This window comes from Toxotes jaculatrix, chromosome 3, assembly GCF_017976425.1.
Source record: "Toxotes jaculatrix isolate fToxJac2 chromosome 3, fToxJac2.pri, whole genome shotgun sequence".
Taxonomy (NCBI): Eukaryota; Metazoa; Chordata; class Actinopteri; family Toxotidae; genus Toxotes; species Toxotes jaculatrix.
In genome coordinates this window covers 6552914-6565652 of record NC_054396.1, presented here as the reverse complement: position 1 = coordinate 6565652, position 12739 = coordinate 6552914, and the positions used below count along the sequence as shown (strand labels likewise).

Below are 12739 nucleotides of genomic sequence, written 5' to 3'. Positions count from 1 at the left end.
GTAAAAGGTCAGAATAAAGTCAAACCTGTGTTACAGACTGTAGCCCAGCAGCCGTTTCATTAAGTTTATACAACAGAACAATTACAACAATAATAAATAAGAATATCAATAATTATATAATACAATACAATACTATATGTATATAATATAATATAATATTATATTATATAGTACTATTATTGATTATTTCTATAGATATACATAAATAGATAATGAATTGTATAGTATTATTTCAGTTATTACCGTTTTTTGACATAATGAGTCAAGCAAGAAGTAACCATGATGACTTCTAATTAACTTCAGTGTTTAATTGTGGCCAGTGGGGTGATCATTTCATTTCTACTTTTCCTATTCTGTAGCATGGCATGTGTCACGCGCTCAGTATGGACACGGTGTAATTTCATTCTGTACCCATTTGCTGTGTGGCACGTGCACCTGCGGCGAGATGACACTGTCGCTGCGGCGGAGCGTTTTGTTTTGTTTCTTATACCAGGCTGCCGTACTGATATCGTTAAACCCGCTTGTACCCACAGGGATGTCACGTTGAGCTCCTCATGGCCGGGAGAGAGCCGAGGAGCAGATCCCTGCCGGTGACGTCACGCGCGCAGACAACCGAGATTTCCCGAATGGTCGGTCGGTCCCACCCGCCGACGTCCCGAAACAGCCAGAGACTATAGATAGAAACAGCTTCAAAAAACGACGGCGCGCCAGGCAGGCCGGAAGCGAGGGAGCGGGAAAGCGGTATCTGTCAACACATGTTGTAAATACCGATTAGATGGTGAAGAAATTTAAGCTGTGGTCTCTGACGCATCTGTCTGCTTTAGTGGTTCTGTGGAAAGTGGTCATCGGGGAAAAAAAAAAAAACAAAACAAAAGACAGGGAATGATCTTGCTCTTCCCACGTTTTTCTTTTTGTTGTTTTCTGTTTTCTGTTTTCTGTTTTTTTTTTTTTTTTTTAAATAGGTAATAATAAATGTAAATGTGACATGTTTATGTATGGTGCTGCTGCAGGATTTTTCTAACATTTTTACATGTTACTGTTCATCAGGCCAGAGACCTGCATCTGAAAACATGTTGTCCTCAGTGTTCAGTGGTGGAAGAATTCAAGTTAAAGTAAAAACTATGAAACAACAACAACAGCAACATTACAAATGAAAGTCCTCCATTCAAAATTATAATCAGCTATCCTATTACCAACAAAATTACCTAGTATCAAAAATAAATTTGTATTATTATTATTGTTGATGTGCAGATATTTGAGCTGTACTGAGGTGGTGCTAATGTTAACTACTAAATATAGTGTTACTTAACAGTAGCAGCTATATTCACAAATGTCACATGGCATAATTTTTTGCAGGATATATGGTATGAGGCTGGAACGTAGAGCAGCATCAGCTCTTCTGAAGACTAGCAGAGTTTGATCAGTTCTTGGGCTGCAGAGAAGCTTTCAGGAAAGTCCCCATGTAATGGTAATGCATCACACACGTGAGTGTGCATGCATGCATTTATAAATACATAGATATTTTTTTTATTTCATATCAGTGATATTTAAATGCAGTTTAAAGGAATGCTGATTGATTTTACTGGCTTGTACAGCTAACAGCTGTACAGCTGAACTGAAAATGGTAACAGAAATGAGTCACGTTAGATGCACTGGCCATTGAGTGTATGATAGTGTACGAGGCAGTATAAATACGCTTTGAAGCAAACGGGTTGTTAAATATTTTTAAACAATAAAGCACATTAAAGTTTATAGCTTATATGGAGAATTTTTTTTCATAATAATCCTATAATATCACATAAAAAGTAAACAGCACAGGAAATAAAGGATAATTACATCAATTTTAATAAATAATTCTACTTTAATATACAAATTGACAGTGCTTAGATTTTTAATTAATCTTAACATTCATTTTGAGTAACAGCTTTTTCTCCATCTCATTTTTCTATACAAAAGCGAAGGTAAGCAACAAACTTTATGTACACACAGTAGTCCAAAAAAAGAGAGAATTCTAACAGTAGCATGAAAACTAAACTAAAACATTTTAGCGATCGTGAGCGTAGAAGTTAGTTTCTCTGCACAAGCAGCAAACCTGTATCAGACTTTAAATGGGGACTGGAGGCACAGATGGGTCATGTTTGCTGCAAAACATGAAAAATGACACTAATGATGTTTATTAAAGTAAAAGTTACGCAACTCCTGAGCAAATTGTAAAAGCATGAGTGCGGCTGAATTTATACAGTATATTTGACAGACAGGTCAAATATCCTAAATGTCCTTTAGAACCAAATTAAATAAGAAAGCTAAATTATCATAAAATAAGTTAGCACTGAGATATGATACCACAGGCGAAAGAAAACTATCCGTATATATTGCTCTCACACAATATACTATCTCTATCGAGTGCAGCTGACACTCAGAAGTATGCACGTTTTCAAGAAATAAAAGAAAAAAGTACAACTGAGAAGGCCAGCCTATTAAATATTTTCTCTATATTTGTAAAGTAAAGACAACCAACAATTCCCTATTTTATCCAGTGACAATAAAGTACAAACAAAAATAAAAATGTTGGCCCACGCTTTAGAGTAAGACATGACCGATGGAACTTAAATCCACACACCAATGAGGTTGCATATTTAAGTTAATATATTGCACAACATACAAAAATAAGACATTTTTAATACTGCTCATTATGTCAGAAATTTAAATAGGAAACATTTAAATAAAAGAAACAATGAAAAACAAACAGGACTAAATTCCTCCTGTCCAGTCGGCTCCATCATGTGTCAAGTTCAACCAGTAAAGGCCATGTGTTGAGAAATCCAATTTATTTCTACATAGAAAACATTTGGCACAAATTCCAACTGGACTGAACAGAATGAGGTGGGTGAATGTTACTGTTCAGAGTAACACGTGCGTGGGATAGAGCTACACATCGTCTTATGACTACCTATGTTACAGTGTTTCCCTACCGTTATAAGTTAAACTCACTCTCAGTGCAGCACACCCTACGAGTGACTGCACACTCCATCCAGACACACAGTCGATGCTGAACTGCTTCAGCGCCATGTCAGTTGACCTTAGGCAGGCTGCTGGGGGTTGACGTTCATGTGCTGAGGGTGTCCTAACAGGCCAATGCGCTGCTTCTGCTTCCTTTGTTCTGTCATCTGAAGAGCACAGAGAAGAAAAATGTTTTAAAAACCGCTCCACCTGTACCTCTGTTGGCACGCACATCTTCTTCTGCTCTACATGCTGCCAGCCTCTCTCAGTCTTCATTGATTCACTGTTTCATATCACTTTACAGAAAGTAAGAAATGCTGCACAAAAATGCTCCACGCTGCTGAACTGAAACGGATTCTTCTGAAATCCTGCCAGCCTTGTCATCCACATTACTGCGTCTTCTGACGAAAGCAACAGAATACAAACTACTAATAATGAAACTCAGTCAAAGATATTTCAGTGATCAAGCACAGCACATGAGTCATAACACAGGTGTTAACCTTTATACCAGCAGGAACAAGAATGGGTTTTCTGCTAAGAATTAACTTTAATTAACATAAGAGAGCGATTTGCACCTCAACAGTGAAACACAAAAACATTAAAAGTGAGAAGACAAAGTGGTCTTGCAATGAGTGTTCTAGGAGAAATAATTCTGCGTAGAAAGATGTGTTAGAGAAAAATATCATTTAAACACATTCGGTTGACAGTTTAAACTTGGTTAGGAGTAGAATGGTGGCCTTTACATTACAATTACATTACAATTTTCTAATTTAACCAATTTGCTTTGGAATGACAGAATACAGAGAAGGGTTGTAGTGCTATTTTCCTGATTGGGCTCTACTCTGAATGAAATTTCTTCCTGAAGATAAGATAAGATAAACCTTTAATAGTCCCACAATGAGGAAATTACACTAATTAAATTAAATTGAAAAAAGAATTTAAATAAATGAACCGACACTTTTATGCATCTGCACATCTGTCTGCACACTTTTTGAATTGTTTTGTTAAAAAAAAAAAAAAAAAAAAAGCAGGCCGTACAAACATTGAATCTGGAGTGAAGTGTGATGCTACGGTGCCCTCCGCAGATTTTTAGAAACACAATAATCATTTCCCCCTGTCTGGGTCAAAATGTCTTGGTGACATTCACTTCCTCACACATAGTTCTCATTTCGTGGGTAAAGACATTTTTACATTTCTGTTTACTTGAAACAAAGGATTAGAGCAATTGTGCAATTTTAGTGCACAAGACTGCCGTTATATGCAATACCAGTGGAATGTATTCTTACACAACTTAAATCTGTGAGTTTAATCGCTGCAAAAATAGCCTTTTAAAATGATTCACTTCACTATCTCACTAAACAGTCTGACAAAAGGTAATTATTTTAGGGAAATCTATAATTCTATGCTCTTCTAAATGTTGAGAAAGACTTTATCCAATAAATAAACAAATCAATAAACAGATAAATAAAAACATTTAGTCAAAAGGTCAATAATGAATTCAATAGAAACTAAAGATAGGTTGTTGTTCAATGAGGAAAATAAAATCAGGCTGACAACCTCAGGAGCTGTGTTGTGAACTATGACTCATCACCTTTTGCATTTAGTAAGCTCTGCATCTAAAGGGCAAGGAGCGGCAAACAAACAAACCCCGCGCAACGTCTGCCGTCCACATCTATAGAAACACTTCTTTCACTTTTCATGTTTTCCCCATGATGAAAGTCTTTGTCAGCGTTTCATTTCTGATTAACCAACCTGTTCTTTGAGCTCGGTCAGCTGGCCCGAGAGGTTCGACACCAGCTTCATGGTGGACTCCAGTTTCTCCTGCAGGTTTCTGATCTCGTTCTGCTCCCCGTCTGCATCACTGCTGACCAGGGACATGGCCCGCATCCGTGGGAACCAGTCCAAGTTATGCTCCTGGTAAAGAGAAATCTGGATGGTTAGAGCCTGAAAATCAAAACATAATAAAAGTGATTTATTACATCCATTATGGCACTTTCTTAAATCTGCTTTAAATTTAGCAGTTTTCTACACATTTTGGTTCTAAATGTAATTCCCTAAATAAACTCAGTCTCATTTTTGCCTTTCAGTGCAGCTGAAAATTCTTCATGCATTAAAAAACTAACAGCATCAGGTGTGTAAAGCTGCCAATCCCTATCTGAGTGTGTGTTTTTCATCACTGGTCCTGTTTTGTCTCCTTGGTGCTGTGCAGTGATTTGAAGCCAAGTCTAAAAGCAGAATCAAAATAATCATGAGGGACTTTCCATATCAGAATCACATGGGATATGAGGGCATTCTTGAAATCACTCGTAACAGGCAGTTCGCTTATCACTGATGTGTTTCCATCACGTCTAATCTCAACCATGCTCATGACAAAAGTGGCAAACAAAGAAACAAACTTCCTCATTTGACTATACACACATCGTTTCACATGTAGCACCGGTAAACACGCAGCTCTTGAATGAGCCACCGTGGCTCACAGGAGCAGTGGGATGGAGGGTTAGAGTTTAGGGCACACTTCTGACATATTGGCTGCAGCAGTGATTTCTCCCGAGTAGAAGTTATTTCGCAATATCTCTTGACATGAATGAAACCTTTGACACATACCACTGGCACACTGGTGTCAGCTGCACTTAAGAAACATTCAGTTGTTTAATGTGTAGATTTTATCAGTTCTTTCATATTTCTTCAGTAACAAACTGCTGCACAGTCATACTCAAAGGAACTATTAACTCCCAGTGAATGCACAAAAATGTCAGTGTAGATTCTTTGACTCGCCGATTGTCAGTATGAACTCATTATTTGATTTCCGACCAAAGGCTGAGGTGTAGAAGTTTGACGTACTGTGGGCACAAATTTTTTAATGTGGTTGATGGTGTAAACTGATGTCCCAGCAATGTCAATCAAATGTGACATGTGGCACTGTTCCAAAAGCTAGAATTACTAGTAGGAATTTCATGTATGTCTCATAATATCATGAGGCAAAAGCAAACCTTAAAGTTAAAGTGGAGTCCTTAAGATTTTCATGGAACATACACATTTTTGATACTGTAAATGGCCGATTCTTTCTTTGTGCTGTATTCACTTTGGTCTCACGCAAACGAGGGATTCAGATGAATCCCTATGTAATACATTGTAACATCCTCACTGTTTACCGTTCACTCTCCTAAAGCCGTATCACCGCTGTTATAAATTATCACTAACGCAAAATGAAAAAGCATTCAACTTGCAAAACAATGGGTGGCTTGTGCTGTGATGCAGACACAGGAAACGCAATGTATTTGTCACAGGGGTTAGCTCAACTGTTTATCAGAAATGCCTCTCGAAAACAACAGTTGTTTGTCGGTAGATCAGTTTAAAATATTGCAGGGAGGAGCGGAGCAAGAATGAGCAGCCTCAGTGAGCTGGTAAACGAAGAGCTGCAGGCAACAGGCGACCTCACCAAGGTAACCAACTATACTGTGCCCTGCTGTGTGGAAAATGCAGCATGAAATCATATTACAGCGGTTGTGACTGACTTCTTCATTTAAAGAACGAGTTTGGTTGGTTGCACAATAAACACAGATCAGTTGCTCTCTCCTGATGTATGACTGACAAAGTCGCTGCTCAAAAAGTGTTTCAGAATTCTGGGAGTTGTAGTATTAAAAGCCCACTTGCTGTTGCAATTTCCGCGTGTACATAGGCAAAAGTGACAGCAACATGAAACCCGATAGCCACACAACCCAGGACTTGTTGTGTTCAAACACGGCTGAAGGCCACTCGGCTGCATTCTTGAAGGCTTCTATCTTCTCTGGCACTTGACCAACACATGCCATTGTTACTGTGTGCCGTCTGAACATACTCCCAAACAAGTCAAAGTCATGTGAACGCATCTATGTTAATTCCTCACAAAATAAACACACATCCCACACACCCATGTCACTGTCATGTGAACTCAATCGGCATAACCATCAGTACTAATGCAGCATGAATGAAAAAGGGAGGATGCTGCGTAGCTGCTGAGGTCACTGTCTAGAAACTGTGCAGTGCTGAAGAACTGAGCTGGAAAAGTCCCTAGGTTTCAGTGGTTGATTTGGAGACATATGGGCGAGTGAGGTGGCCGTCCGAACCACAAACCAGTCCTGGGTCAGACGGCAGCCAAAGGGGAATCACACAACACTAAGATAATGAGCAGCATACACTCATTCTGAAAGGAGTAGAGGACTGTAGTGTGCAAGTTCCACTTCCTGAATGCAAAGAGACAGAGGCTGTGTTTACCTACTTCACCTGCTCCCTCCCCCGACACACATACGCTTACTATATCTGAACACAGATCTGGCTTTACTCAAGATACCTAGCTATTTCAATAAGGCATCTTTATATTCCTTGCAATACTTATGTGTAAAACTGAGTAAGAATGTGCAGTTTCTATCAAAACAGCATTTTGATTTGCATAAAAAGCCTGTTTGTAATGATTACAGATAAATAAGCAAAATAAACTTAAAACGTTTTCAAAAACATTTTTCTGTCACCGTTTTTTTCTACACTCAGTTTTGCTCATATGCTGTCGAATAAAAATATGAACTAAATGTGACGGAGGTCATTTCCCCGTTCTGGATTCTGCCTGCCGGCCAAAGGCACACGTGTGTTTGTTTGACGACTTTGTCACTAGCAGCCCTGTCCTCTTTCCATCCCCAGTGTTTACAAATGAAAGCACTTCCAGTAAACTGAGAAGTGCAGCCACGACTTAAGAGTCGACATCACGCTGGTTCAATGGAAATGACGGAAGTACATTTTTCATTATTAAAACCGCACGGGCCATGACAGAGAAACAGGATGCTGTGTGGTTAAAACAGCAACAGAAAACGTCACAGTCATGCCACAAGACACCTGACAAGCTGGCAGCCCACTCAGTCTACAAATATGCAAATAAATGCCAAAAAATATCACACATCCGAGCGGACACAGGCAGATCTCATTTAAGCATTTTTAGATGTAATCAGATAATAACTGTTTTGAACTGTTTGTGGCTAAGGGTGTTTCAAATTGGCTCACGGAGACAAAGCGTGTTTCTGAGTTGGACACAGTAGAAATTAGGGCACCGAGTGTGAGCCAAACATCATCTTTTTACACCTTAGACGTGACATTTCACCCAGAGCCCTCCACCATTGACGTCAGTCCCAGTCATTGTCAGAGTAGTCTGACTTCTACACCCCCTTCTGTCATGTAGCTTCCTCGTTACATGTTATTGCAGCATCAAATAAATCGAAACACAGTGGGAGAGAGGCAGTACAGATTGAAGAAACTGGCCTTACAAATCGGGTTTTTAAGTCATGCTTTTGTTAAGTTCATTAAAACCACTCAACACTATTCTACATGTAGTCTGATAACATGTCAATACAAGTTCAGCAAGTAAGACGAATACAACAAAACAAACAGGGATCTATGACAGCAGAATATAACACATTAAACAAACTGTTATAATAATGGTCTGTATGGTACAGCCTACCGACACACACACTGTGGATCAAGCTGATGACAAATGCTGCTGCTACATTAGATTAGAAATGTGTCAGAAATATGAGTTTAATAAAGTTGGGTGTATTAAGTACTGTCACTGAAATGTGAAAAACACAAACACACACTACATTTTACTGTATTGCTTTTTTTTCCGTACTGGAATCAATGTACATTTTCACAATTTCATTGCATGAAGAAAACTAGGAACATTTCTGCTGAGTTTGCACAACTAATATTTAATTATATAAAAGAAACGTACAGTGAATCCTGTCATGTACTTTTGCGTATCTGAAAATATACTGAATAAATAAAAGAAATAAAAATAAAAATAAATAACTGTTGCATGTCTTCTCTCTCTCTCTCTCTCTCTCTGCATCTCCACCACTATCGGTAGTATATGATATATATATATATATATATATAGTATATGATAGGTTTATCACTATCAAATAAAAGCAAAATGGCCAAAAAATTATTTTGAAAAAATAAATAAATAAATCAAATTTAATGAACAATATTCCTGGAATGTAACATAACTTTAGGACGAAGCATAATCTCCATGAATGATGCAATAAGTATGTTAGAGGAGAGAACCTCTGTTAACACTGAGATCTTTGTAGACGACATGACACGGAAGCCCCACATTAAACATTTGCATGTGAAGCTGAGAGTTAATGTTAAGGATGACTGGGTCAGCTGATGGGTCATTGGGGTCTTTTGCACCATGTGTGCCTTGTTTGCTCAGTTTGCCCCCAAAAAACCTGCTGGTCAGAATGCACCCTTGACAAACTCATTTTGGCTCAGTGGGATGCAAGGTTAATGGGAGAGAGGATGGGGGTTAATCCCAAATCAGGTGGTTCCTCACAAGACTGAGTCTTGCAGATCAAGGCAAAAAGGCAATGAAGAGGGTTAAATGGCATCTAATGAGAAACTGTGTCAGAAACTGACTGCGACACAAGTGCGTCAGGGAAGCAACCACTTCAGAAGAAGGGGCTTTCCTTTGGCAGTTTAAAATGCTTTGTAATTGCTCACAGGCTATGAGAATGATGCAACATTCAAAACTATCAGTTTTCTTTCTGGTTTATATTTTTTAATGGCAAATTTCCTCAGAAATCATCTGCTTAAATCAAAAGTGACATACAGTAAAAAGCCAAGTTGGACGTGTGTGTCTGACATGTCACTCTCGTGTCGTAGTGATTTCATGCATATAAATATTTTTTTTACACTTCAACAGGCTACTGACTTTTTAAAAGTGCTATTTGTAAAGAAAGACGCCTTCACACTGCTGCTTAACATCGCTCATGAGGCGAAGTCCAGGTCTGCCTAAGTGCCTATCATGAGGTGACACGCAGGCTGTGAGATCTGTGTGCGTTTGAGTGAGTTTGTGTGTGTGTGTGTTTAATGATTAAAGCACGGCATGGCTGCTTCAGAGGATTAACACATTTTATGCCAGTGGCAGACTCTATCTGAATGTTAATTCCCCATTCTCAAAGCTGACTGATGTGATAATACTTTGGAAGGATTCAAGGTCACAGAGGCAGGGATTACATAATGCAGTCCTGTTACTCTTGGGCAGATGAGGTGTTTAAAAAAAAAAAAAAAAAAGAACGCAGAGAAACAAAAAGGCGGCAGTAATCAACTCATGTAAACCTGATTGCTACAGTGACAAAGAGCCTGACCTGTGCTATTCAGTGAGTGAAGTTCATCTCAGTAAAGATTACAACAGTAGCTGAAACTGTACATGTGCATGTGTAATCTGTGAGACACGCATGAATTGTTTTGAAGATGAGGTGGGGCACAGCTGTATTTCTGGATGGAGGATTTTGATAAATAACGTGTATTTAAGTTTTCCCTCCCTCAGTTTACCAGTGTACATTTGAGGGCTTTTCTTGTACGTAAGAATTTTCAACAGCCAAAAAGCAAAATGCATGCCAACATCCTTACCCTGATCATTTCAGCCACATAGCTCTCTGGGCCAGTGTACTCTGTCGAATCCTTGACCTTGACCAGAACGATGAAGAACAGGTAGTGCCACATGTTGTGCTCAACTTTGATGTGTTCTTCAAAGGTAACCGTCTTATTGTCAAACTTGTCTCTCTCCAAACCTAGGAGTGAAAAAAAAATTCAACCCCATGCCACCGGACACACAACCACATGCACATGAAATAAACACATCGCTCTCATTTCGCTGGAAGAGTGAAGAAATATGCTCTGTATTGCAACATGACATAATAGTTCTTGTGACCTAAATGAGGATGACTGACTGAAAAACAAGAGGAAATGGGGTCACAGGAGAATGGGCAGACAAAACCTCAGAGGTGAGATTTGTAAAAATGTTTCTGCACTTGTTTTTCACACCTAATGACTTTAACCCATTCACATTCTTGGACTGCATTTGCAAAGGAGGAATAATCCTTAATATGGTTGCCCACCGCAAAGCAGTAAGGATGACCTCAACTAGCCAATGATTGTTGACGTTTCACGTGTAATTCCAATAAGTAACTACGGATGAGGCCAGTGTTTGAGTGTGTGTACAGTCTAACATGGTCAAGACCCATATGGCAACAGGAAGAAACACTCCTCCTCCACAACAGCACCTGCCATGACTAACCATTCATTCTGGGAAGAGGAGGCGTTTTGTTGTTTATACTACCCAGAAAAACAGCCCCCATTTTGCAAAGAGCCCTGATGCGAAGCTGCTTCATGGCATTCGCATGCTCATACAAGAGCAGGCACGGCAGCAGACCACTTGTTTGGTTTCTCTTGATTTCTTCATCATCCTCAAGCCTCAGCGTTCACACCTGCTGATTATACTGCGTGACTTGTGCTTTTCAGCAGTGTGTCAAGTATCGATAGCAGCTTCGACTGGAACTGCAAGGCATTTCTGCTTTATTCAATTCTAAGAAGGGAGTGCAACTACTACACAGAGATGATGGAAAAAAGACAGGAAAAAATGTGTGAAAGGTCATGAGTCACATTCCCCCAATGCTCACAAACAACAGAGTCAGCCTTTAACTGCTGAGTGCACAGAATGGCTTTTATGGTAAAACAAAAATGTAACCAAGACAGAAATTAAACGGTCTTAAAAAAGTTGGATTTTAAATCATTTTGCTATTTCACCATTTAAAACAACGCTGAAAATGTATCTCTCACCACAAATAAAACATGTTGTCTTCAGGATTTCCTCTTTCTTCTGCTTCTCACTCCTCAGGTCAGCAAATGTATCGATGATGACACCAAAGATGAGGTTGAGGACAATAATGATGACCATGAAGAAAAACAGCAGGTCGTAGATCACTCTGGCTGCGAAAAGGGGCTCCTGTCGAAGCAAAGGGGAGGAAACTTGTAAGAACGATCAATACGAGCCTAATAATCTGATGGTACACACAGATTTTTGAATCACTACCTTGGTAAACTATTACTCTACTGTTCACATAAAGAAATTTGCGCTTCCTGATGGTAACAAACGTCTGCTTTGGCTAAGAACTACTAAAGGAATTTAATTTCTAATGTGCAAATGGGAATGAACTCATCTGATAAGTATATATAAAGTCAGTGAATATTAAATCAGTGATAAAAGCAATATTTATTTATTAGTAATGTTTAGTGAATTGATATTGTTTCCATGTGTGTATCATATGTGTATACAGACACTGACTTGCTGAGTAATTTTGAAAACTGAGAACTGAATCCTGAAAACTACTGTAAATCTATTATTTAAGCTGTAAAATGTTTCACTGCTATCCGATTTCAAGTTTTATTTAAAAAGTAAAAATATCTAATTTACTCTGAGGGGCAAAAGTTGCATTTATGTAAATATAGATGTAACATACATGTAATTTTACTGCGATCACTAGGATAACACATTTCAATGACTCATTGTGCCCTCTCTGCATACAGGGTATCCATTTGTACAGGAGTCATCCTTGTGTCTTGAACACGACTTGACAAGTGAAAACAGTACAGAGAATTCACATGAATGCTAAGCTAACTGAGGTTTACATGTCTTATGAGTCATGCCCTCATTCTATGGGTCAAGCTGTAAATCTAACACATGTTGAGGTACCGTACAAGCTTGTCTTCATCCTGGATAAGTACCATTAATGCGTTTTCTGACATGTTTGGAGTTATGAAAGTCCTCTGTGTAACCCCTCTCGCCTACCAACGCATCGCACCGCATCGCTCTGTCACAGAGAGACACTTTACATCGAAACCTTCACTGCACTTCTTACAAGGCTCCTCA

General features: G+C 38.9%; 1 protein-coding gene across 5 annotated transcripts in view; it reads right to left on the bottom strand.

Moving 5' to 3' along the window:
* Positions 1 to 1827: 1827 nt before the first annotated feature.
* itpr1b (inositol 1,4,5-trisphosphate receptor, type 1b) overlaps positions 1828 to 12739 on the bottom strand; it is a 79780-nt gene continuing 68868 nt past the window's right edge. For 4 of the 5 annotated variants that reach the window (XM_041033930.1, XM_041033932.1, XM_041033931.1 and 1 more), the window contains 4 exons: positions 11650 to 11815; positions 10441 to 10601; positions 4753 to 4914; positions 1828 to 3167 (listed from right to left, as the gene is read on the bottom strand). In XM_041033930.1, the coding sequence (XP_040889864.1) occupies positions 3081 to 3167; positions 4753 to 4914; positions 10441 to 10601; positions 11650 to 11815 (576 nt within the window). In that variant the 3' untranslated portion in view covers positions 1828 to 3080. The other variant, XM_041033934.1, reaches the window with a different exon arrangement.